The sequence below is a fragment of the Zalophus californianus genome, chromosome 2 (assembly GCF_009762305.2).
Source record: "Zalophus californianus isolate mZalCal1 chromosome 2, mZalCal1.pri.v2, whole genome shotgun sequence".
NCBI classification, from domain to species: domain Eukaryota; kingdom Metazoa; phylum Chordata; class Mammalia; order Carnivora; family Otariidae; genus Zalophus; species Zalophus californianus.
The window spans coordinates 11869834-11897663 of NC_045596.1; the positions used below are offsets into that span (position 1 = coordinate 11869834).

At 40.1% G+C, this 27830-nt stretch overlaps 1 protein-coding gene and 1 long non-coding RNA gene across 2 annotated transcripts; one reads left to right on the forward strand and one right to left on the reverse strand.

Annotated features, from left to right (window-relative positions):
• Positions 1-4326: 4326 nt before the first annotated feature.
• On the reverse strand, positions 4327-10359 carry LOC113924402. The gene is made up of 3 exons (XR_003520661.2): positions 10058-10359; positions 6145-6362; positions 4327-5230 (listed from the first exon to the last, which is right to left on the reverse strand). It is a non-coding gene; the product is annotated as an uncharacterized LOC113924402 (long non-coding RNA).
• Positions 10360-10434: 75 nt separating this feature from the next.
• On the forward strand, positions 10435-21446 carry FAM200B (family with sequence similarity 200 member B). Its single transcript, XM_027597420.2, has 2 exons — positions 10435-10556; positions 18168-21446. Exon 2 carries the CDS (start codon positions 18908-18910, stop codon positions 20882-20884), a length of 1977 nt encoding a protein of 658 aa, XP_027453221.1. The 5' UTR covers positions 10435-10556; positions 18168-18907; the 3' UTR covers positions 20885-21446.
• The last annotated feature ends 6384 nt before the right edge of the window (positions 21447-27830 follow it).

Consider the following 27830-nt stretch of genomic DNA (forward strand, 5'->3'; position numbering starts at 1 on the left):
GAGAGCCATTATTCCCCGCCCTTTTGGAGATGCTCTATTACTTCCAGTGGTCTTTTCCTTGGCCTCAGGTAATTAATGTCCTCAGCTACATGCACTGATTAGTACTCACCTGAAAACTCAACGAGTTTTTAGAGTTCTTTCAGATGCAGTTCTCTTCTCTCTAGTCCTCTGTGCCTTAAAACTCTAGCCACATCGGTTTCATCAGACCCTCACCTATCTCGTCAAAGATTCTACCAGGCTCTCCGTTTCCTCTCCTTGAGGGCTCATGTCCTTCATTGCCTAGTATCTTGAAAAACAGTATTTCATATATTTTGTCTATTTTTTATCATTACTGTCCTGCCTCAACCTTTTAACCATTATGTCCCAGAAAAAAAACATTTGATACATTCAAGAAAAATATCTGGATAGTCACTTGCTTTCTAAAACCCTGAATCAAAAACTGAGTTATACTTGAGAATTAAAGAACATAAAACATTAATTTTTCATAAACATTAAACAAGGCTTATGAGACATTAAGTTTATCATTCTTTTGGAGGAGTAAGACCGTACATTACAAATTACATTACAGAATTACTGTAGTACTTATTAGTACTTTTAATACTTAATCCAATTAAAAACACAAGAAAGAAACAGGTGTCAATACTGTATTAGACATGTGAGAATTGCCCTGGTGTATCCCAGACTGGAATGAACTTATAAAGACAGCACACTCATCACATTAAATAAAATGCTCCCCAATTTTTATTTGCATTGTATTTATTTGGGAGTCTTTCTCTGTTGCATTTATATATGAGTTGCATTATACATTTACAAAGCCCTATCCGCTAACATATTTCTACTGTGTTAGAAATTAATCAAGGGGGGGGCACCTGGGTGGCTCAGATGGTTAAGTGTCTGTCTTCAGTTCAGGTCATGATTTCCAAGTCCTGGGATTGAACCACATCGGGCTCCTGGCTGGCTCAGTGGGGAGTCTGCTTCTCCCTCTCCCTCTGCCTCTCCCCCTGCTTGTGTGCTCTGTCTCTCTCAAATGAATAAAATCTTTAAAAAATAAATAAATAGGGATGCCTGGGTGGCTTAGTTGTTAAGCGTCTACCTTCGGCTCAGGTCATGATCCCAGGGTCCTGGGATCGAGCCCCGCATCAGGCTCCCTGCTCTGCAGGAAGCCTGCTTCTCCCTCTCCCACTCCACCTGCTTGTGTTCCCTCTCTCGCCGTGTCTGTCAAATAAATAAAATCTATAAATAAATAACTGAATAAATAAATAAAATAATCAAGGTAATGGCTTTTAATGACGAATTAATTTGTCATATACCTACAACCATTGTTTTTGCAAATTCCCCATCAGTCCGCTGGGAGTCACGAAAAAAGAAAACAGTGAGCCTGGCACTGCAGGCCACTTTTACATATCAAACAGATGAAGCAACTCTAAAATAATCCCAGTGAAGGGTAACCAGGCTTATAGAAGATTTTTTCACATCGCTGATTTCAAAGCATCGATTCAGTTATATAAGCTGTAGAAGAATGTAACTTCCCTCTAGCTTTCCTGTATTTTGTTACATAACTCATTTTCTTCAAATTAGTATTAACTTACACGTAATATTTATAGGACAAATAGAAACCAAAATGGCAAACAAAGCATACTAGCACAAAAAGAAATGAGATGAACAAGTACCATAAATAGGAATTATTTAGGACCAAATAACCTACCACTACTGTGGCCTATATTTTATTACAGAGACAACTAGATGGCACTAAAGGCAGATGCATGGTTAAGCATCCGACTCTTGATTTCAGCTCAGGTCATGATCTCAGGGTCATAGGATCTAGCCCCACAACAGGCTCTGTGCTCGGTGAGTTTTTTCCCCTTTCTCTCCCTCTGCCCCTCCCTGGCTTGTGCTCTCTCTCTCTAATAAATAAATAAATCTTCAAGGGAAAAAAAAAAGATTTTATTGCATTCTTCCTATCCTGGATATACCAGGGTTCAGGCCTAGATCGTATCTAAGGCCCTTCTCTATTACTTGTTACTACACTGGCAGTGCAAAGAAACAGAACGACTCAAGGGAGTTGAAAGTTTACAACGTACTATGTCTTACCTTCTCAGTCATAAAAACTAGCTGGATGAGCAGAAATGCTAACCTGACCACCTCTTTTCTGATACACAAACACCTTTAGAGGCAAAATTTTAAAAGGAGGGCGCCTGCGTGGCTCAGTCGTTCCTGGGATCAAGTCCCACATCGGGCTTCCTGCTCAGAGGGAAGCCTGCTTCTCCCTCTCCCACGCCCCCTGCTTGTGTTCCCTCTCTCGTTGTCTCTGTCAAATAAATAAAATCTTTAAAAAGAAAAAAAATTTTTTAAAGGAATGGAAGGTGGAAAAGAACCCTTTTTTTTTTTCTTTTGAAGATTTTATTTATTTGAGGTGGGGCAGAGAGGGCACAAGAGTGCACTAGCAGGGGGAGGGGCAGGAGGAGAGAATCTCAAGCTGACTCCCAGCTGAGCATGGAGCCTGATGCAGGTCTTGATCCAGGACCCTGAGTTCATGACCTGAGCCGAAGGCAGACGTTTAACCAACTGAGCCACCCAGGCGCCCCAAGAGCCTTATTTCTACTATTAAATTAGATGTTTGGCCTTTGACAAATACTTAGCTCTCTGGGCCTTTCTATAAATAATGAGGTTAGAGGAGATAAGATGTAGAGGAACCTGGTTTATAGAAATTATATCATTGCTTTGTAATTCATTATTCATATATATTAGGACACGGTTTCAAAAATGTTATCAAAGTCTTTCACCTCTTGATATCAACGTAACAGACCATTTGTTTATAAGCCACTACACAAGTATTTTTAACCCCCTCCACCTCCCCAAAGTCAAAACTTTAATGTAGCCATGATTAAACTTAACTATCAGTTTATAGGAAATACACGATAGAATAGCTTGAGTGATAGTATGAGGCTGAAATCAGTCAAATCCAGGATATGAAAAATTCAACTAGACAAATGACCTAATCTCTACAACAAATAAATGTCAAGGAGGCGAGGACAGCCTGTTATGTATTAAAAGATATGGTAAGAAATATTAACCATACAAAATGTATGGACATGGTTTAAATTCCAATTCAAAGAAACAAGGGTGAAGACTTTTTAGAAAATTAGAAAATCCTGAACACTGGATATTAGATGAAATGCTATCATGGCCAAGATTTAAAATTCTAGCTGAGAGTAGGGTGCAGGAAGTGTGTATATGTGTGTATATGGGGGAGGGGAGTATTCAGTGGGCAAGGAACAGAAACAAAATTGGCCATATATTGATAATAGTTCATTTTACTATTCTCTGCTTTGAAATTTTTCATAATAGTAAAAAAGAAGTATGATTTTATCTATTAACTTTATGTACACATAACATGATATCACTAGCCTGTTGAAGACATGGAATTCTCTGAGCTAAGTACAAAATCTTAACAAAAAGACAAAGTAGTAAGGACCCAATGTAATTATCCAGCAAGTGACGCATTCTGTATCTATTTAGAAAATAAACCACTGGGGCGCCCGGGAGGCTCAGTTGGTTAAGCATCTGACTTCGGCTCGTGTCATGATTTCAGGGTCCTGGATCTAGCCGAAGTCAGGCTCTCTGCTCAGTGGGGAATCTGCTTCTCCCTCTACCCTTCCCCCTTACTCGTGATCTCCTTCTCTCTCACTCTCTCTCTCTCAAACTCTTAAAAAAAAGATGTAGGAGCACCTGGGTGGTTCTGTCGGTTAAGCATCTGACTCTTGATTTTGGGCTCAGATCATGATCTCAGGATCAGGAGATCAAGTCCCATGTTGGGCTCAATGCTGAGTGTGGAGCCTGCTTAAGATTTTCTCCCCCCCAGCCCCGCATACTCTCTTTTTCTCTTTATAGAAAAGGGGGGGGCGCAATGCGATGCTGGTCTAGTGGTAGATAAAAATTATAACCGAAAGAGAGCAGAAAGAGGACCACATTCAGTGCAGACCTCTGATGTATGACAAAGTTGCCACTGTTGATCAGCTGAGGAGAAATAAAAGACTATTCAATAAATAGGGCTGGGCCAACTGTAATATGGGGAAAAATGAAATTATATACTTCCCTCAAACCAAACATTAAAAAAAGAAATTCCAGGTAGAAGGAGTCAAATGTAAAGTACAACATTCAGAAAAAAATTGAGAGAATTATCTTTTTTTATACTCTGGGGGTGGGAAGAATTTCCTAAACAAGACAAAAAAGAGGACAGGTCATTAAAGGATAGATCTTACTTTCATTAAAATTAACTTCTATCTATCAGTAACAAACATGGCACACTAAAAAAAAGTAGACAAAGATATAAAAAGCATTTTATTGATATAGAAACAAGAAACATATGAAGATATTCAACTCTTAGCTGTCAGGAAAATGTAATTAAAATGACCGTTAAGATTTCATTCCTCCCCTATCAAACTAGAAAAGGTAAAGCCTGACAATATCACTTTTGGGCAAGAATGCAAAACAAGAATTCTCATACACTGCTAATAGGACTGCAAATTAGTCCAATTACTTAAAAAAAATCAGTATTATTACTTAAGCTGAACATGTACATAATCCTACCATCTAACAATTCTAACTTTATTAGTTCACTAGGGTTGCCATAACAAAAATACTACAGACTAGGTGGCTTAAACAAAAGAAATTTATTTTCTTGGTTCTGGAGGCTAGAAGTCCAAAGATCAAAGTGTTGACAGGTTTGGGTTCTTGAGGCCTCTTTTCTTGGTTTATACATAGATGTCCTCTTGCAGTGCCCTCACATGGCCTTTCCTTTCTACATGGACATGTTCTAATTTCCTTTTCTTATAAAACACCAGTCAGACTGGATGAGGGCCCCTTCTCAAAGGCCTTATTTTAACTTAATCACCTCTTTAAAGATCCTATCTTCACATAAAGTCACATTCTGAGGTATTTGGAGTTAGGGCTTCAACATATGAATTTTGTGGACACACAATCCAGTCCCTAACACTGCCTCTAGGCATTATTAGCCAGAGAAATTCTTATACATGTTTAAGAATGCTGATAGAAGTTTAGTTCATGACGGGACGCCTGGGTGGCTCAGTTGGTTAAGCGGCTGCCTTCGGCCCAGATCATGATCCCAGGGTCCTGGGATCGAGTCCCACATCGGGCTCCTTGCCAGCAGGGAGCCTGCTTCTCCCTCTCTCTCCCTCTGCTTGTGCTCTCTCTGTCAAATAAATAAAATCTTTGAAAAAAAAAAAAAAGTTTAGTTCATGGGGTGCATGCATAGCTCAGTCGGTTAAGCGTCTGCCTTTGGGGCAGTACTAAGTGGAAAAAAATAGTTACAAAAGTGTATATGTAATATAACTCCACTTATATTAAGGTGAAAAAAGGCTAAGATACAGTACACATTTTGGGATACATCTAGGTAGCCTTAAAACTAAAGTAAACTCTAAAGAAAAGCAAGGTAATGAGTAACACAAAATTGTCCATCCCTTATTTTCAGGGAGGGGAGAGGGACTAGAGATTGAGTTCAAATAGTCAATGATTTAATCCAACATACCTACTCAATGAAATCTCATAAAAAACCCTGGAACAACCAGGCTCAAGCTTCCAGGTTGGTGAACACATCAATATGCTGGGAAGGTAGGATACCCTCATAGGTCAAGGAAGCTCTGCACTCCTTGTCCCCCATACTTTGCCCTATATATCTCTTCCATTTGGCTGTTTCAGTTGTTTCCTTTACAATAAAACTGTAATAGTAAGCACAGCACTTACTTGATTCTGTCAGTCATTCTAGAGAATTTTCAAACAGTAGGAGGGGGTGTGGAAGTCATGGGAATCCCCCAAATTTATAGTTAGGTAGGAAGAAGTGCAAGTAGTTTGCGGATACCTGAGACTTGTGGCTGGTATCTGAAGTGGGGGCAGTCTTGTGGAAGTGAGCCCTTGCTTGACCTGTGGGTCTACTCTAATTCTGGGTACTTAAATTATAGGATACCCATTTGGTATCAAAGGATTGCTATTGAAACAACGTATCTTTAAATGGGATGTGTACATGTATCACACACTCTCTTCTCTCCTTATATGTTATATATTTAATAAGGAAAAATTTAAATACTGTGCATTTAAATCAAACAAAAACTATGAAGTAGCACATACCTTTATGGGGCAATCATTACCCATAGGTCTTAAGTCTGGAAAGAGCCAGGACTGCCTGTATCTCACATTTGGATTTTATCTTTTAGTCTAGTAAGAAGAGCTTCATCCATTTTATGCACAAAACATTATCAATCTGGCCTTTTTCCAGCATATTTCCCAAGAACTTATTTAGAATCTGGCACAACAAACACTGAACTTCATTGCTATTTGCTTCAGTCCTGAAAAGGGAGAAAAAAAAAAAAATCAAATAATTCCCAGGAGGCATTATAATGACAACCATCTGATTTTCCCCAAGTTCAGAATTCTAGAATTTAATAACGCATGAGGAAGGTAAAATTTATGCAAAAAAAATAAGTAATAGAAAAACGAAAAAAAGTTATGTTAATTTCATTCATAGTCATAGATGTACTACATATGAATTTAATATAGTCTCAAAATAACCCTTACCTGAAATAATATTTGCCAAATAACAAGAATGCAATAATTTTGGGGCCAAAATTTAACTTCTTTCCTAAGTGGAGTGCTCATTTAAATATATTTACCTGAAACTGGTTCTTAATTTTTTTTTAATTAAAGCTAGCATAATAAGTAAATAAAATAAAGTAAACCTAGCATTATATAGTAAATTAGCTTTTGATTATAACCATATTTTATCCTGCAGAAAAAAATGTATAAAGTGACTTTCATGTGACATAAATGTGTATATATGTACATATACCATAAACTTACTTATCACACATAATATTTTATTTATTTTTTTAAAAGACTTTATTTATTTGAGAGAGAGAGAGACATGAGCAGACTCGGCAGCAAGGAGCCCGACGTGGGCCTCCATCTCATGACCCTGAGATCATGACCTGGGCTGAAATCAAGAGTCGGACACTCAACCAACTGAGCCATGCAGGTGCCCCTATTTATGATCACATTATAAATTTAGACCCCTACCTGTCTTCTCTCTAAATTATAAAAGCTCTTAAGGCTTTCAATGCAGTAAAGTTTTAGATGACACATATACTCACTATAAATGTTAATAAAAATTGACAAAACTTGCAGAGTATTTTCAAGAGAAAGTAAAATAATTAAAATAACTTGAAACGTCACTGTCTTCATCTTCCTTCTATTTGGCTAAATGAAGTAATAACTGGTGCAAATTCTATTTCTTGCTCCACTGCAGATTTCATATTTACAGACTATCATAATGTATTTAAGGTATGAACAAATGCCTCCTGAAAAAATGTTTTACTGATAACCAGAAATATAAAACCAATCTTTCACAAACTACATTGATAAATCTTTATCCCTAGCACTGACCTAAGACTCCAAGATAATAATTTGTCATCAAACTAAAATCTTTATTCCTTAATAACTTTTAATCGCCTATCCAGAAGAAGAAATGATTAAGGCAAATAGACTTGGGTAATCATTCACTTGTGTCTCTCCTGTTTTTGAGTTACTTCTGTTACGGAGGAAGGCAGCATAAGATTTTGATTACAAAAGATCCTTCTGATTCTTCTACACACCCTTCAGTCTATGTAGAAAAATGTACCAAAGCTAAATACCATGCAGTTAAAAAAAAAAAAAAAAGAAAGAAAGAAAAAAAACACTGGTGTCTATTCAACACTGCCTTTTATAATTTCGCCTTCCTATAACACAGCAATTTCTTTTTGATAAATCATTTATCATTGTAACTACTATTCCCACACTACTCAGGATTTTACTTACAGATTTTCTTATCTATCAAAAACATCCCCCTAGGGGTGCCTGGGTGGCTCAGTCATTGGGCGTCTGCCTTTGGCTCAGGTCATGGTCCAAGGGTCCAGGGATCGAGCCCCGCTCGGGGGGAAGCCTGCTTCTCCCTCTCCCACTCCCCCGGCTTGTGTTCCCTCTCTCATTGTGTCTCTCTCTGTCAAATAAATAAATAAAATCTTTAGGGGAAAAAAAAAAATCCCCCTAGGGGCACCTCGGTGGCTCAGTCGGTAGGGCGGTAGGGCGTCTGCTTTTGGCTCAGGTCATGATCCCAGGGTCGGGGCTCTCTGCTCAGTGGGGAGCCTGCTTCTCTGTGCTTTTGCTGTCAAATAAATAAATAAAATCTTAAAAAAAAAAAAACTCCCCCAATTATATTTCAGTGGTTCCCAAACACCCTCAAAAGAAAAGAAAAGGCAATACCTCTCATACTTGGCTCCTGGGAGTATAGAATGGACCACTCTACGAAGGGCAACTGTATCACATTTACAAATACATTTCCTCTTTGACAAAGCAATTCCCTTCAGACAATCTGACAGTTACCCCTGCAAATATGTAGGAAATATGTATTCATTAAAACATTGTTTCTAGGGGCGCCTGGCTGGCTCAGTCAGAACATGCCACTTTTTTTTCTTTTAAAGATTTTATTTATTTATTTGACAGAGAGAGACACAGTGAGAGACAGAACACAAGGGGAGTGGGAGAGAGAAGAAGCAGGCTTCCCACGGAGCAGGGAGCCCGATGCGGGGCTCGATCCCGGGCCCCTGGGGTCATGACCTGAGCCAAAGGCAGATGCTTAACGACTGAGCCACTCAGGCGCCCCTGAGCATGCCACTTTTGATATCAGGGTTGAGTTTGAGCCCTCAACGATGGGTACAGAGATTTAAAAAAAAAATCGTTTCTAATACACAAAGAATGGAAACAATACAACTGTGGACCTATAAAGCATTGGCTATAAATTAGAGTATGTCCACAAAATGGAGTATGTGACAGCTAAAAAGAAAAAAGAAAAATGAGGAAATCTAACTAGACAGTGATAAGGAGTATCCAGAATATACTATTAAATGAAAAAAGCAAAGTGCAGAACAATGTAGAAAATATTAAAGGAGGAATGAAGGGAAATAAGAACGCATATTCACATTTGCTTGAATTTGCATGAAGACCTGAAGGATAAACAAGAAACTAATTAAAAATGGTTATCTGTAAAAGACTACGAGGGACAGTGCTGGATGGGGACTAGGAAAGGAGCGAGTCTTCTCAGTGCAATTCTTTCTATGTACTTCGAGCATGTAAAATATTTACTAATCAAAAAAAGTTTTAAAAATCCAGTGAAATAGTTTTTTTAATCTTTGTATAATCCTGCCAGATAAAAAATTAGCTTGAGAAAAAGAAATGCTTTTTTCTATTTTTTTCTATTTCTTTCTATTTCTTAAAATAATAATAAAAGCCAATTATGGGGGCGCCTGGGTGGCTCAGTCGTTAAGCGTCTGCCTTCGGCTCAGGTCACGATCCCAGGGTCCTGGGATCGAGCCCCGCATCGGGTTCCCTGCTCGGCGGGAAGCCTGCTTCTCCCTCTCCCACTCCCCCTGCTTGTGTTCCCTCTCTCTGTCAAATAACTAAATAAAATCTTTTTTTAAAAAAGGCAATTAAGTATATCAACCTGAAAAATATCTGGTTTGTAACAAAGAAGCACTGACTGATTTTGTCAATAATAAAGAAATGTATTTTGTTAAAATTACAGGGTAGAAATATAAATGTATATTTATGTATGATTTTTTAAACTTGGTTAATGAAATGCAGATTTATGTTAAAAATCAGTGAACTGTTAACCTAAAGAGACACAAGACTGTGATCATTAAATATAATATGGGTCTCTAAATAAGTAAACCAGGTAAAATGGTACTAAAATTCAAAATTCCCTACAATCCTTTTATAAAGACTGTCAGGGTCTGCGTGCGCTCACGAGTCACTCGGGGGGTCCGCGGGGGAGGGCGGCCGGAGGCCGCTGGGGAGGGGGGTGCCCGGGCGACCTGGGGCAGGTCTCCAGACCTCTCCGAACTGGGTCGGGAAGGTTCAGAAGGTTGGAGTCCGGAAGGCCACGGGCGGCCCCTGGGGGACGCTTGTCCGGGGAGGGCGAGGGGCGGCGGCCGAGGCCCGGGGCCGCGCTTACCGTGCGGTAGGTGCGGCTCAGCGCCACCACCAGCTTCGCCTGGTTCTGGTGCGGCTGCTGCGCCAGCTGAAAGGCCTCCTTAACCGGCAGCACCTTCTTCTCCGCCCCCATGGCGCCGGCACCCGGCCGGGACGAGCCTCGTCTGCTCCGGGCTGCAGGGGCCCCACGGACCCCAGGTGAAGTCTACAAATTCACCTCAGAAACCGGTCAGCCCGTAGCCGAGCACCCAAGCTCGAATTACCGCCAGAGCGTTCAAATAACCCCAGCGAGGGGAGGAAATACCGCGAGACTGCCGCGCGAGCGCCTGGACGAGAAGATGCGGACCCGGCCTCCGGCTTTGCGCGTGCGCAGAGGGCCGAGCCAGCCCTTTTCCGGCTGGAAGTGAGATGTTCGTGGGTACTAAGGTCAGGCCGGAAGTGGTGTTGCGTAGGGAATTGGGGGGACGCGCCGAATCGCCGCTCAACGGGCGAAACGGGAGGCTTGTGGCGCTGGGCTGGAGGTGAGGAGAAAGGCAGTCTGTGATAGGAGTGGACCAGAGACTGCTAAGGGGAGATACTCAGGGGTTCGTTGGGGGAGGCACATTCTGTTTTTGCTCAGGGGACGAATTGAGGTCTCCCGGGGGAAGGGGAACAGCAATCCGGGATTTGAGGGGAGCTATTCTAGGGTCGGCTGAAAGGGTCAGGCTGAAATTCTTAGAAGGCGTAGTTGGGCCTGAGAGGACTGGAGGGAACAGGAATCTGCTGAAGAGGCTAACGTGCGAATATACCCAGAGGTGATACCTGGAACTTCCTACCCTTAAGGTCTAGTGTACTAATGTGTGCATGAAGGGAAACAAAAGAGTACAAGAGATGGAAGGTAATTTTAAGTTACTGGTTATGAGACAGATCTGCAGTGCCTGCAGGAGGGAGTCAAGCCTTGTAGATCCTTTAAAATAGAGTATTTTAGACAAAAGATAGAAACAAAAGTGTAACTCATACATTGTGTACTCGCCGTCTAACTGGAGAAATAAATTACATAAATTGTTTGATAATATAAATTGAAGTCCTTTGTCTGCTCCCCGCAATCTCATTCTGTTCCCTCTTGCCCAAGGTAACCACTTCCCCAAGCACCTTTATGTTTTCATTTTAATTTCACATATAGTACTGTTTTGTATAATTTTAACAATCAGTGATGTGATATCCTTTTGCAATTTGCTTGTTTACTTAATGTTGTTTTTAAGATTTATCAGTGTGATGTAACTCTGGTTCATTCATCGTTAACAGCCGAACAAGTATTCCCTTACATTATTTTTTCACTTTTTTTTTTTTTTTGCTTTGTATGCCCAGTGCCTGGTACATTGGAAGTACTTAAATGTTAGTTGAAAGGATGAATGCTGTAGCATTTGAGTTAAATCATTTCAAGAATGAATAGGATTTCAAATGACTTAAGAGTATTCCATACAGGGCGCCTGGGTGGCTCAGTTGGTTAAGCGACTGCCTTCGGCTCAGGTCATGATCCTGGAGTCCTGGGATCAAGTCCCGCATCGGGCTCCCTGCTCAGCGGGGAGTCTGCTTCTCCCTCTGACCTTCTAACCTCTCATGCTCTCTCTACTATTCTCTCTCTCTCTCAAATAAATAAAAATCTTTAAAAAAAAAAAGAGTATTCCATACGAACAGAATACTAGTGTGAAGCAGAATCGTGGAAGTGCATGACGTATTTCAAGAACTATAGTCTTAGAGCTTAAAATGTAGAATTGTTTGAAGGTATGAGATGAAGGAGACACTTAGAAAGATAAGATGAGGCTTAGATTTAAAGGATATTGTCCGGAGGAGAATGCACTAGCTCAGAACCATTAGAGGTTTTTGAATTATGAGGAAACTGATCTGAGCTGTATATTTAGGAGTGCCTGGCTGGCTCAGTTGGTAGAACATGCTACTCTTTTTTTTTTTTTTAAAGATTTTTTAAAAATTTTATTTGTTTATTTGACAGAGAGGGACACAGCCAGAGAGGGAACACAGGCAGGGGGAGTGGGAGAGGGAGAAGCAGGCTTCCTGCCAAGCAGGGAGCCCAATGCGGGGCTCGATCCCCGAACCCTGAGATCATGACTTGAGCCAAAGGCAGACGCTTAACAACTGAGCCACCCAGGCGCCCCTGAGAACATGCTACTCTTGATCTCCGGGTTGTGAGTTTTAGCCCCACATTGGGGGTAGAGTTTACTTACTTACTTACTTATTTATTTATTTATTTACTTATAAATAAATAAATTTATTTATAAATAAATAAAATCACTATTTTTAGAAGATAATATTCATAACACTGTGGAGATACATCTAAGAGGTAAGAATTAGTGGCAGGGAACTAAAGACCACCTATTAAGCTTATAGCAGTAATGACCATTGCATTAAGCATATAAGATAATCATGCATACAGCTTAAAATCCTGAAACATTTCCTAGACCATTCATGGTACTATTTTCTGAGACAACTATTTCATACTCTATCAAACTTGCACCATTTTCTGCTTACGTGATCCATTTAGCTGATACCTTGCATCCTTTTTCAGTTAGAGAAGGACTAACCCCAGGGTGCCTGGCTGGCTGAGTCAGAAGAGCATGCAACTCTTGATCTTGGGATCATGAGTTAGAGCCCCACGTTGGGGGTAGAGATTACTTAATAAATAAATAAATAAACGTAAAAAAAAAAAGAAAAGGACTTCCCCATGCTTTCATTACCACATCTACCAGATCTATACCCTAATACATAACCTCTCCTATTACTGTAAGTGAATTATCTGATTTAGGAGAGGAAGTAAGCTCTTTAAGAATACTTTTTGAATACAAGAGTCTGAAGCATAGCCAATTATAAACTCCCAAGGAGGCATTGGGTTGAGTAGGCATAGTAAAAATATAAAAGACCAGAATGATTAAATGACAGTTGCTTTTGTCTAAAAGAATAATAATTCATACCTATAATAATAATATAAATAAGATTAGTATTTTTATGGGTTATTTTTAGGTAGATTTAGGTGTTAAGCTTTATAAGCTAAGTCTAAACAGTTTACATTTATGTTTTTATAGAACCATTCTACCACATAACATTATAAGTGGTGTATTATGAAATAGGATATCTTTGATTATCCTATTTTAGAGAATATGTTTTACTAGCCTTTGTCTTACATATTACTAAATTGTTCAGGTATAGTTTGTAACTTGTTTTTCAAGTAAGATAATAGTAATAGTAAAAATACTAAAATATAGTAAAAAGAGTATCAATCATTCCCTCACTTATTCTTTCAAATACATTTATTGAGTGTCTACCATATGACAAACACATTCTAGGAACAAGTAGATAAGATTCATTAGTGTGAAATCAGTAACCTGAAACCATATCACATGACTATATTAATGAAACCTTCAACTACAAATAGTTGGTCATCTTTTTTTTTTTAAGATTTTTATTTATTTATTTCAGAGAGAGAGAGAATGAGAGATAGAAAGCACAAGAGGGAAAGGGGTCAGAGGGAGAAGCAGACTCCCTGCTGAGCAGGGAGCCCGATGCGGGACTCGATCCTGGGACTCCAGGATCATGACCTGAACCGAAGGCAGTCGCTTAACCAACTGAGCCACCCAGGCGCCCCAAATAGTTGGTCATCTTTTTTTTTTTTTTTAAGATTTTATTTATTTGAGAGAGTGAATGAGATAGAGCATGAGAGGGGGGAGGGTCAGAGGGAGAAGCAGACTCCCCGCTGAGCAGGGAGCCCGATGCGGGACCCGATCTGGGACTCCAGGATCATGACCTGAGCTGAAGGCAGTCGCCCAATCAACTGAGCCACCCAGGCGCCCCAAATAGTTGGTCATCTTAATTGAAATTCTGTCCTAAAGGGTGGCTAAGCCATATGCACAGCTGATTAAAGAGCATTATTGCTCAGAAATGTGGTTATATATCCAGAGCCGTCAACCTCAGTGCATATATCTTAAGCATCATTGCACACATTTATGATCTTTTAAGTTTTGGCCAGAAGGGATTTGCCCCAGCAGAGCCCATCTGGGCTGTGGAATTACACTGATGTACGTGCTCATCTTATGATATGTATAATGCTCTGATTTACATTGAGTCCTAATTAAGGACATGTCTCTTCAAATTAAAATTCCAAAACTTAGACCAAAAACCTCAGGTTTGAACCTATTCCCCAAAAGTCTTGTGACTTCCCATTAAGGCACTTTCAGAGACAAGTAAAGAAAAAGGAGGACAAAAAAAAAAGACTTCGGAGCATGTCTGGCTACATTTTTCTTTTATTTAGCTCCATTTTTCTTTAGGTATATAAGGTAAATATCTATTTAAAAAAAAGTAGGGAGACATGGCATATTTTATCCTTAAAATTGTAGTGGTTTCAGGGGTATCTGGCTGGCTTAGTCTGAGAGCATGTGACTCTTCATCTTGTGGTTTTAAGTTCAAGGCCCGTGTTGGGTATAGAGATTACTTAAAAATAAAATCTTAAGAAAAAGCTGTAGTGGTTTGAGATTTCTTGGAGGGAAAGAAGTATTAAAAACAAGTATCCTTGTTGGAACTTTTAATTATGAGAGGGAGAGAGTCAGTAATTTTTCTCTTACCTATTAAGGGCAGCTATATATCTGAGTCAGATTGCTTCAGGGCTGCTGTGAATTTCCCTCCAGCTCTTTTTATTCATTAAAAAGAAACCTAGATGGAGTTGTTTTTCCAACAATTTAGTTCTGGTTTAACACATTGATGATGTGCACCATGCTCTGACATCCAAGAGAAATAAACTCTTTAGTCCTACTACCTCCCTTGGAAGATACGACGTAAGACCTCCAAAGAAAAGCTTTTCCTTTTTCAGACCAAGGTGGAATATTTGGAACATGTCATCTTTCAAGGAAACATCTAACCAAGATTAAGTCAACGCATCTACCAGTCCTGAATTCTCTCCCAGATACACATCTTTTTAAGTGTAGGCAGGTATTGTAAACAGTAGATTTCCAACTATTTAGGCTACTTAGCTGGTAGTTAAAGCATTTATAGTAACTAGCCAAGTCGATACTTCCAGTCTCTCCTAAGGCAACCAACACCTAAAATTGCCACTGTTCTAACGAACCCTGACCTCTGTCCCTATTTGTAGGTCGGCCTGATGGTACCAACCCTTTATATTACTATAAACAGAAAACTATGCCAAGAGAGTGCTAGCCCAGAGATGAGGTGTGCATTTTGCGCTCTTGTGTATTACACTTTAATCTTACTCCTATAGCTGTTTTCTCAGATGGCTTCTGCTGCCACCGTCGAGCACCTTCCTACAGCTGTGTTCCAACATTGTTCCAGAATGCCCATTAAAGCTTTCCATCTCAAAAGGTTTCAGCCCTTAAGTTCAAGATTTAACACTTGTCCAACCCCAAACTGACCAAATAGGAGAGATTTCTCTTGACCAGCTCTCCACATCGATTTTTCACTGAATTACGCTAAGTCGTGTAACCTATCTCACCAGCCACCTGTACTCCTGCCTATACCTTCAGATCTATACCCTTCAGTTCTAACTTGGTTTCTGATCCCAATGGTCCTCTCAAGTGAGTGGGAAAAATCCATTCACCAGACAAGTAATAATAAGTAAGCTTTTTTTTTTTTTAAAGATTTTATTTATTTATTTGACAGAGACACAGCGAGAGAGGGAACACAAGCAGGGGGAGTGGGAGAGGGAGAAGCAGGCTCCCCGCCGAGCAGGGAGCCCGATGTGGGGCTCGATCCCAGGACCCTGGGATCACGACCTGAGCCGAAGGCAGCTGCCCAACCAACTGAGCCACCCAGGCGCCCCAATAATAAGTAATCTTAAGATAATGGGTGTTTCGGCTTTAACACTATGACTTCCTGGAAGGACTCTTGGAATATAGAATTTATACTAAAACACAACAGACCTTATGGGGAAAGTAGGATCAGTATCTCACCGTACAACTTTGTAACTGGAGCAATAACAGAAAAATGATGTAAAATGTGTTCGGGGGGCGCCTGGGCAGCTCAGTCGTTGAGCGTCTGCCTCCGGCTCAGGTCATGATCCCGGGTCCTGGGATGGATCCCCGCATGGGGAAAAAAAAAAATCCCTGCTCCGCGGGGGGCCTGCTCCCGCCCTGCCCCTCCTCTTCTGCTCATGCGCTCTCTTGCTTTTCTCTCCCCAATAAATAAATAAAATCTTAAAAAAAAAAAAAATGGCTGTCACAAAGTAGGAAGTTTTTATACTCCCAGGTCCCTAGAAACAAGGTAGAGCATGCCAAGCCACGCGGGGAGGGCCACATGGGGAAACGGATTGGTCAGGAGGCCGAGGGAGTGGAAGGGAAACTGGAAGACCCTGCGTTGTGGAAAAAGTCTGCATTTTCCAGGGAAGGCATGAGTGATGCAGGGCAAGCAGACTAATCAGATTTAGAATTGGACTTTTATTAATTGCAGCAAAATCGTCCCTGGGATGATTAGGGCCAAGGGGAATATTGCCAGAGTGTAAGAGCCCGATTGGGCGGGGGAGGTACAGGTGTGCAAGTAGGGTGGGCTCTGGTATGGCTAGTTTGCATATGAAAGTTGTGCAAACTGGGTTGAGCTGTTTGCTGTCAGCCATCCCTAGGATAGTTCTGGGGGATGATCAGTCGTTCCTTGATTGGTGAGAACCCAGATGCCAGACAGCATCAAGAATATAGATAATAAGAAAATATAGGTAATGCAAACAATTCTGATAAAAGTTATTAACACTGTAAGGTTTTGAATTTCTTTAAAAAAAGATTTTATTGGGCGCCTGGGTGGCCCAGTTGGTTGAGCGACTGCTTTTGGCTCAGGTCATGATCCTGGAGTCCCAGGATCGAGTCCCACATCGGGCTCCCTGCTCAGCGGGGAGTCTGCTTCTCCCTCTGACCCTCTTCCCTGTCGTGCTCTCTGGCTCTCATTCTCTCTCTCAAATAAATAAAATCTTAAAAAAAATAAAAACTTAAAAAAAATAAAAAAAGATTTTATTTAAGTATTTATGGGATTGTTTTTGAAGATTTCATTTATTTATTTGAATGAGGGAGCAAGAGAGAACATGAACAGAGGGAGAGGGAGAAGCAGACTCCACACTGAGCAGGGAGCCAGACATGGGGCTCAATCCCAGGACCCTGGGATCATGATCTGAGCCAAAGGCAGCCAATTAACCAACTGAGCAAAGCAGGTGCCCCATTATTTATTTATTTGAGAGAGTGCACATGGCACATGTGAATGGGGGGGGGGCAGGCTGAGGGAGAGGGAGAGGAAAAGAATTCCAAGCAGACCACTGAGTGCAGGCAGCCCAAAAAAGGATCAGTCTCGTGACCCCGAGATCATGACCTGGGCCCAAACCAAGAGTGAGATGCCCAACCAACTGAGCCACCCTGGTGCCCAAAGTCATTGAATTTCTAATAAACATTACAGTAAATATAAGGCTTTACCCACCCCCCCAGAAAGGTGAAATAACCTGATGGAAGGGTGTGTAAGGAAGTGCTGTGTTACGGTGCTAAGACCCAAATAGCAAGAGCAAAGAGAGCAGTGCATTAAGTGCAGGTTTCCCCTTCAAAAAGTAGAGCATTCCTATGAAATCCCCTGCTTTCTGAAAAGTTTGTGTTATGCCACTTCGCTTTTACCAAAGACCTACACTAGTATGGTAACGGCTTTTTTCGTAAAAGTGAAAATCCTCTTTGGATTTCTTTCAGTTAGCAAAAATAGGTATTAATGTAGGTCTGTCCTAAAAGTGAAATGGTATAACACGAACTTTTAGAAAGTGGGGGGATACCTGTACTTCTAAGATGGACATAACCAAACTGAGCTAAGAGGAAGTATATAATGGTGAATGAACTATATTCCTCCATGGCTTGCTTTATTCAGCTTTGTAAGTGTACTTTGCAACTCCTGATGCTGACTTCCAGGCTTTACTGACGTTTTTTCTATTTGCCAATCTTGGTTCAGCTGATTTGCCTTACAGAAATAGGCCTAAGCTGATAGAGCATACTGATGAAAAGAGCTTTTAGGCTTTTTGCTTCAGCAGCCATGATCTTGGATGTCATGAAGGTTGCCATAGCTGGAAATAATACTCTATGTGTTGTAAAGCTTTAATGTCATATCTCTGCTTTTATTCCCAGGTCAAGGATGCAGTCCAAGAAAGTTCTAAAAATATATCATCAGGTCCAACCTGGTAGTTAACCTAGCTATGAAAAGCCTCCTTGGATCCTCACTGGGTCAGACCATACTGGCATTCTTAAAAACTCTTCCCATTAAAAAGTATCAAGAATGAACATATAAGGTATATACCTACCACTTCAAGAAAGTTCCTACCAGCCAACAGTCTAGCACATTAGCTTGCTGCTTTGATCATCAAACAGACATACTCAAGCTCAACACAACAGAGGAAAATGTCTCTGTATCAGTATTTTTCACATTCTGTGTGTGACCCATCAGGTATTGAAATCAGTTCTGTGAGTCACAAAAATTTTTTAAAAAATAAAATAGAAAGTATCAGGTGCTTTGCCTGACTCCTCTGCCAGAATTTTGCTGCAAGGAATACTAAGGTCAATTTCAGTATGTGAAAAGATAATTAATGGAGGGCATATAATGAATAGAAAGTATATTGGCTAAGAAATGGTTTTTCAATCCTTTGTCCACTGGTGTCTTGTTCGGTTTGCATAATAAAGTTGGTGAGCAGTCTAGTTTTATGTTACCATGACTTGCAACTAGATGTGAATTCTGAGATGTTCAACTGAGATGCATTTGCAAACTGCATTTTTAGAAAGATGTTATCTAGGCTATATTTATATATATACACATATATATATATATTTTGGTTAATGGCAGTTAAAACATTTTAATCCAAATTACTTTTAAAATGGATCATATCTTTTTTAAAAGAAAGAGGAAAAATGAAGTGAAATATGCAGAAGCATGTTCAAGTTCATCTCCTGTATCTGGAAATGTGAATAGTGACAATACTGAGAAAAATAGTGACTCTGATTTGCAATCTTCAGCTTCGTTTGAGCCACATTTCAAAAAGAAAAAAATAAGTGCAAGACGTTATAATGAAGATTATTTAAAATACGGTTTTATCAAATGTGAAAAACCCTTTGAAAATGACCGACCTCAGTGTGTTATTTGTAATAATATTCTTGCAAATGAAAGCTTAAAACCTTCAAAATTAAAAAGACACTTAGAAACTCAGCATGCTGAACTTATTGGTAAGCCTCTTGAATATTTTCAAAGAAAGAAAAAAGATGTAAAGTCGTCAACACAATTTCTTGGTGGTTCTACCGCCATTAGTGAGAAAGCCTTATTATCATCATACTTAGTTGCATATCGAGTAGCAAAAGAGAAAATGGCTCACACAGCTGCTGAAAAAATAATTCTTCCAGCATGTTTGGATATGGTACGTACAATTTTTGATGACAAATCAGCTGATAAATTGAAAACGATATCTAGTGATAACACAATATCTCTTCGCATTTGTACTATTGCGGAACATTTAGAAACAATGCTTCTTGCTCGGTTGCAGTCTGGTATAGATTTTGCAATCCAGCTTGATGAAAGCACTGATATGGGGAGCTGCACAACAATCTTAGTTTATGTCAGATATGCGTGGCAAGATGATTTTATGGAGGATTTTTTGTGTTGTTTGAATATAACCTCACATCTAAGTGGATTAGATATTTTTACAGAATTAGAAAAGTGCGTTGTTGGTCAATATAAATTAAACTGGAAAAACTGCAAAGGAATTACAAGTGACGGAGCAGCAAGCATAACGGGAAAACATAGCAGAGTAATTAAAAAATTGCTAGAAGTTACTAATAATGGTACTGTGTGGAATCATTGTTTTATACATCGTGAAGCTTTAGCATCCAGAGAAATCCCACAGAATCTCATGGAAGTATTGAAAAATGCAGTGAAAGTCGTTAACTTTATTAAAGGAAGCTCACTAAATAACCAGCTTCTTGAAACATTTTGTTCAGAGATTGGAACTAATCATACCCACTTACTATATCATACCAAAGTCCGTTGGTTGTCTCACGGGAAAATACTAAGCAGGGTTTATGAACTCAGGAATGAGATTCACATTTTTCTTACTGAAAAAAAATCTCATTTGGCAAGTATTTTTGAAGATGATATTTGGGTAATGAAATTGGCATATTTAACTGATATTTTTGGCATTCTTAATGAACTGAGTTTAAAACTACGGGGGAAAAATAGTGATATATTCCAACATGTTGAAAGTATCCAGGGATTCCGAAAGACATTATTGTTATGGCAAGCGAGGCTGAAAAGCAACCGTCCTAGCTACTACATGTTTCCAAGATTTTTGCAACATATTGAAGAGAATATTATTAATGAAAACATTTTGAAAGAAATAAAATTAGAGATATTATTGCATCTCACTTCTCTGTCTCAAACTTTTAACCATTTCTTCTCAGAAGAGAAATTTAAAACATTAAGAGAAAATTGCTGGGTAAAAGATCCATTTGCTTTTCGAAACCCAGAATCAATAATTGAGTTAAACTTGGTGCCTGAAGAAGAGAGTGAATTATTGCAGCTCAGTTCTTCATATACATTGAAGAGCAATTATGAAACATTAAGTTTATCAGCATTTTGGATTAAGGTGAAGGAAGACTTTCCTCTGCTAAGTAGAAAGAGTGTCCCGCTATTATTACCATTCACAACAACTAGCTTGTGTGAGCTAGGGTTTTCAGTCTTAACCCAGTTAAAACCAAAGGAAAGAAATGGATTGAATGGTGCAGCAGGTATGCGGGTAGCATTGTCCTCCTGTGTTCCAGACTGGAATGAACTTATGAACAGGCAAGCACACCCATCACATTAAATAAATCTTACTGATTTTTGTTTTTGTGTTTCTTATTTTGTGATATTTTCCTACGTTGTATTTAGATGTTAATATAGCATTGCATGAGATAACTTTGTTTTTATTTTTGTTATATTTAAATATTAATAAAATCATAATGTAACTTTACATTCATTGAACAAAAATTCAATGAACTTCTCTTAGAGTCCAGGAACTGTTTTAGAGACATTTGAGATAAAAAAGGAAGAAAGCAAAGATCATTCTATAGTGGAACTTATGTTCTGGCAGGGAGAGATAGACAATAAATAAGGCTTATAATATTTTAAAGATAAGTGCTATAGAAAGAGGAATAAGAAAGAAGGTCAGGAAATTATTTGAGGACCAAATCATGAAGGGCTCAGTAGACCATCATAGGGCCTCTGGGTTTTTGTCATTGAAATGGAGAGCAATTGAAGGGTTATGCAGAGGAAATACATTAGCTGAATTAGGTCTTAAGAGACACTCCAGGGGTGCCTGGGTGGCTCAGTCGGTTAAGCATTTGACTCTTGATTTCAGCTCAGGTCATAATCTTGAGTTGTGAGACCAAACCCCACATTGGGCTCTGTGCTCCTCATGGAGTTTGCTTGAGAGTCTCTTTCCCTCTGCCTCTGCGTGTGCACTCCCCCCCCCAACTCGTGCACTCTCTCTCTCTCTCAAAATAAATAAATAAAATCTTAAAAAAAAAAAAAGACTCACTCCATGGGTGCCTGGCTGGCCCAGTCCATGAAGCATCTGACTCTTGATCTCAGGGTCGTGAGTTTGAACCCCTCGTTGGGTGAAAAGATTACTTAAATAGACTCACTAATATTTTGAGAATAAATTGAAGTAAATGCTACTTCCCTAAAGAAGATTTTCCTAACCACCGCAGGTTTTTTTTCCCCATTATTCCCTTTATTTCTTTGTAGTATATCATTCGTAGTATTTTAATTATTTGAATACTAGTTGTCAGTCTGCCACCTTAGGATGAGTGCTCCACAGGAGCAGAGTTCATGTCCATTTTGATTAACAAATAATGGGCTCTTAACATCTGAACTTGAGGTCATATTCTCAGGAATAACTGTTAAATGTGTGGCAAAGCCTTTTTTACATTTTAAAAGTCTGATTTTGTTAGATAACCTCTGTAAGTATCCAAACATGCACTGATTGATAGAGCTTCCTCGCATTGTTGCTGATAATTAAACAACTTAAATTGTTTAATATGTCTTAAACTAATTTCAACTTCTGCCTTTCTTTATGTATTCACTGAGTCCAATGAGTGATTTTTTTTTTAAGTGATGTTTCTTTTGTCAAGGGCTTTCTCTAAAATCATAAAGGTTAGCAATTCTTTTCTATCAGCCACCACACTTAGCATTATTGTGATATTTGATTTTCCATATTTTGTATTCTGTTAAAGGTAATCACTCCCCCCCCCCCCCGCTTTCTTTGTGCTTGAAATAAAGTGTTGGAAGACAATTCTCCATGAATATTTAACTTGTCTGCTCAGTGTGGATCTAATGAATGAAGGTATTTGCATCCAAGTTAAGGATGTTTATAAAGGGAATCAGTTTAGGATCATGAAGCTAGAGACACCCAGGGAAGTAAAGATAAAAGCCTTCTTCCCCTCTTCAAATACCAGCAACTCCATAACACCCTACTCTTCTGTGGTGCAACCCACTGCATGATGCAGAGGTAACACCTGGCCCTTACCATGTCATGCTGTGGGAATTGGGGTATGGGGAACTGACAAACAGTATTGATCTGGCTGGGTTTCTTGCTATGAGTAATAAATTGTTTCTGACCCAGAGATCTTGTGTCTTTTGTCAGTATATGTCATTTGTGCAAAATCCTTTTTACTATGTAAGGCAACATATTCAAGGTTTCAGGAATTCGGATCTGGACATCTGGGTGGTGAAGAGGGGACTCAACCTATCACAGGCCACTCTTCACAAAGACTCATACCAATCTTGCATGAGAAATACACTCACCTCTCCTCAAAGTGACCAAAAGTCTCAGCCCATTACAACATCAAGTTCAAAATCTCAACTAAGGGGAGCCTGGGTGGCTCAGTTGGTTAAGCGACTGCCTTCGGCTTGGGTCATGATCCCAGAGTCCTGGGATCAAGTCCCACATCGGGCTCCCGGCTCAGCGGGGAGCCTGCTTCTCCCTCTGACCCTATCCCCTCTCATGCTGTTTCCCTCTCTCTCTCAAATAAATAAAATCTTAAAAAAAAAAAATCTCATCTAGTCTCACCAGCCCCAAGGCTCAAATCTGACATCTAAATCACCTAAAGTAGGTGTGGGTACAGGATCTGGGTATAATCTATCCTGAGGCAAAATCCTCTGTCTGTGGACCTGTGAAATTAGAAAGTCAGTTCTGTGCTTCAAAAATACAGTGGTGAGACAGACCTAGGGAACAGTCGCAACCATTCCCATTCAAAAAGGGAGAAAAGGAGAGACAAAAATGAGTCACCATCCAGTCTCCTTCAGAGGTCCACCTAGGTAAACTCCACTAGGTTTCAAAGCCTTGGGATAATTTATATGGCACATGCATCTGCCTTCTGGACTGAGACTACTCTCTGGGACTATGGCTCCACATTTGGAGTCACACTTTTTTTTTTAAGTAAACTCTACCTCCAGTGTGGATCTTGAACTCATGACCCTGAGATCAAGACCTGAGCTGAGATCAAGAGTTGAACGCTTAACTCACTGAGCCACCCAGGTGCCCCTATTCTAAGACCTTCAAATGCCTCATCTCTCTTCATGCTTTAGCAACCAAGAAGGCCAACCAACAAAAGAGATAACTTTATTTATTTTTAATTTTATTATTTTTTAAGAAAAAATTTTTAAGTATTTATTTATTTGACAGAGAGTGCGCAATCAGGGGAGGAGCGGAGGGAGAAGGAGAAAGAAGCAGGTTCCCCACTGAGCAGGGAGCCCGATGTGGGGCTCCATCCTAGGACCCTGGGATCTTGACCTGAGCCAAAGGCAGACACTTAACTGACTGAGCCATCCAGGCGCCCCTAGGACAAAATTTTTAATAAGGAAGTCCAGAATTATTGAAAGCTCTTAATGTTCAAGAAAACAATGTCCAGATTAGTACTGAGTTCAAGGTCTTTTGAGATATGACCTTAGCTTTCCTGGCAAGTCTCAACCTGCACTCTGTTTACCAAACAAACTAATTTTTTTATCTTTTCCAGGAGAAGCCACATGCTTTCCCATTATTCTGCCTTTGCTCAAGCAATTGGCACCATCTGAAATTTCTTTCCCCCAGTTCTGTATATGTCAGCATCCTATGCCTTCTGGAACTTCCTATAAGGGGAATAATAAAGTATGTCTTTTTTTACCCGTAGCTTCTTTCACTCAGTATATATACTTTTAGATGCTTCAGTGTATCACTAGTTCATGCCTTTGTGTTGCTGAGTGGTTTTCCGTTGTATGACCAGATCACAATTTGCTTATTCTTTTCTTGTTAGACATTTACATTGTTTAGGGCTATTATGGATTAAGCTCAATGAACATTTCATGTATAAGTCTTCGAGTAGACACATTTTCTTTTTTTTTTTTTAAGCTTTTATTTATTTATTTGAGAGAGAGAAAGAGAGCACACAATCAGGGCAAGTGGCAGAGACCAGAGGGAGAAGCAGGCTCCCTAATGAGCCGAGAGCTGTATGCAGGGACTCCATCCCAGGAACTCTGGATCATGACCTGAGCCAAAGCCAGATGCTAAACCAACTGAGCCATCCAGGCGCCCCGGTAGACATGTTTTCATTTTTTTCCTGGTAAATACCTTGTAGTGGATATATCTTCTTTGGTATCTGTTCAACTATTTTGCCCATTTTAAAATTTGTGTTGCTTTTCTTCTTATTTTTGAGTTGTTGAGTTCTATTTTTTAGATACAAGCTTTAAATCAGTAATCAGCATTCATATTATTATGACCTGTGAATATTATTCATGGCTGATCTTACAGTATTCCATGATTGTTTCCTGTAAACTTCTTGCTTACCCAGAGGTGATAATTGTCTCCCCTACCTCAACCCCCTTCTCTCCCCAAGCTTATTTGTGTGCTTGGTATTCTAATAATTAGTTTCCATTCATTGTGCTGACAGCTCTAGGAAGGGTGTTTCCAAGAAATGAAAGAGAAAGAAAAAAAAAAGAAAAAAAGAGGGAGGGAGAGAGGAAGGAAGAAAGGAAAGGGAGGAAGAGATGAAAAAAAAGTAGGAAATCAAACACACCACCTAAAATATAGGCTGATGCTTTGGGAAGTTCACGTGTGTTGCAGAGAATTTGACCATAATCATAAGTGTACTTATAATACCAAGCACACAAACAAATAAGCCTGGGGAGGTGGTGATAAAGAAAGGGGGGAAGTGGGAGAGTGAGATTAATTATTACCTCTAGGGTAAGCAAGAAGTTTACAAGAAAGGAAACATAGACTACCACAAGCTCAGTCATGAATAATAGTCACAGGCCATAACTGATGAGGGAACAGAAGGCAAGCTGAGGGCAAAGCAGAAGCTGACACCCCACAACCCACCCCCCCATGGGATATATGTGATATTCCTCAGGCACTCCCAGCTGCCCTAAAGGAAAAACAAATAGTTCACTTACAGAGATCACAATCCTGCAAGACCTGAGTCTTCCTCAGTTTACTTAGAAAAGCCTTAGCAATAGCTTCCAGAAGGGAATGTAAATAAAATTAAATGTCTTTATAACCTGCAGCCCATCGACATACTTGAAGCGGGCAGAGTGTAGTGTTCCTCCAGGAGGTTCCCACCTATCTTTTTTTTTTTTTTTAAAGAAATTCATTCTTTTTTATTTTTTAAGATTTTATTTATTTATTTGACAGAGACACAGCGAGAGAGGGAACACAAGCAGGGGGAGTGGGAGAGGGAGAAGCAGGCCTCCCGCTGAGAGGGAGCCCAGTGTTGCCAGGCTCGATCCCAGGCCCCTGGGATCATGATCGGAGCTGAAGGCAGAAGCCCAATAGCTGAGCCACCCAGGCGCCCCAGTTCCCAACTATCTTAATGTTAATGCCTTACTAGAAACAACCTTAACTTGACAATGGCCAGGCCTCTGGTTCCTGTGAATCTTCTTTAGTGTCTGAAAGTTCTTTCAGAAACCTCCCTGTTTCCTCACCTCCCCCACCCCATAGTACATAATCAGCCACTCCTCACAACCCTGGGGCAGCAGCTCTTTCTGCCCACGGGTCCCAACCCCGTGCTTTAATAAACCACCATTTTGCACCAAAGATGTCTCAAGAATTCTTTCTTAGTCGTCGGCTCTGGACTCCACCCCACTGAACCTCACCTATATTCCAAAACCCCATCAATAATAATGTAAATACTGATTACTGATCTAAAGCTTGAGACAAAACACTCAGGATGATGAAAGGCACAGAAGGATGCCTTTTGAGGATGTGTGAGGTTAAATATAAAATTTCCTTTTCCATCCTAGGAAGTCAAAGAATAGAATCTAAGAAGGAAACATCAAGAAAACAGCATATAGGCATGTTATTTGCAAACATGGAAGTAAATACAAAAAACTTTTGAAACAAAGATGCTTACTTCTGGGAAGTGGACTGAGTCAGGGAGGGCTGGACAGGAGACTGGGTCTGGGTTATAAACTTTAAAAATAAAAAGAGAAAGATTCACATAAAATGTTATAGAACCCACCAACCCCCACCTCTTGCCAGCTTCCTGTGTTTACCAAATGCCTGCGCTTCGGCACTCAGAGTTCACAGCTATCATTACTGTGAGAATTGAGGATTAGGGCCTCCAGAATTCCAAGCGCTATTCTGGCGTCCCTGGCTCTCTGAACTGACTGTCTCTAGGATTTTGCATCTATCTGGAAGGGAGATTATGACCTCTGACAAGTTACTTAACTTCCCTGAATTCCTCCACCGTAAAATGGAGATGATAAACCCAACTGGGAGGATGTGATGAAAAGTAATTGACTACTGGTTATGGAGTGCTCGGCACATAATAGCAGCTCAATAAATATTAGGTTTTGTGGTTATTACTTCCTGAAAACAAAACCCACTCATCTTTGGTGGAAAAGAGGCCATCTGTCAAAGGTATCCGTTTGGGGCCAGAAAAATCTTTCTTTTGATGACTAAACTTTCCTCACCTATTCCCCAACTTCACCTCTGTGGGGGCTCCTTCCTCCTGGACTCTGACCAATTTTAGCCAAGAGCTAGTTTTGTTTTTTTAAGATTTTATTTATTTATTTGAGAGAGAGAATGAGATAGAGAGAGAGAGCATGAGACGGGGGAGGGTCAGAGGGAGAAGCAGACTCCCCGCTGAGCGGGGAGCCCGATGCGGGACTCGATCCCGGGACTCCAGGATCATGACCTGAGCCGAAGGCAGTCGCTTAACCAACTGAGCCACCCAGGCGCCCAAGAGCTAGGTTTTTTGTTTGTTAGTTTGTCAAACTGGTGGTTGCCGTGTGTAGGTGGGTGGGGGATGGGTGAGATAACTGAAGAGGATTAAAAGGTACATAAAAGAAATGTTATAAAATAAGCAACGGAGATGAAAAGTACAGCATAGGGAACATAGTCAATATAATAACCTATGGTGACGTGTGGTGAGCATTGAGTAACGTATAGAACTGTCCAATCACTACGTTGTACACCTGAAACTCGTACAACACTGTGTGTTAATTATACTTCAATCAGAACAAAAACAAAAACGTCTCAGTCCTTGGTTCACAGGACCTGTTGATCTCCGGGTTGTAAATTCGAGCCCCACCTTGGTACACCCAAGTAATCTCTACAGAGATTACTTAAAAATAAAATCTTAACAACAACAACAAAAAGCCAAGAGCCAGAATCTTATCGCCAGTGAAGTCCCAATCTTGGAACTGAAGCAGCTCGCAGAGGCAGAAAGCCAGGGGGTGTTGTTGGAGTGCAGGACTGCGCTGCGCCTCTGGAGGGAGTCACCTTAGTGCGGGAT

Excerpts from the sequence above, each read along its gene's own strand:
- FAM200B (XM_027597420.2), top strand. The coding sequence starts at position 18,908 with ATGGATCATATCTTTTTTAAAAGAAAGAGGAAAAATGAAGTGAAATAT.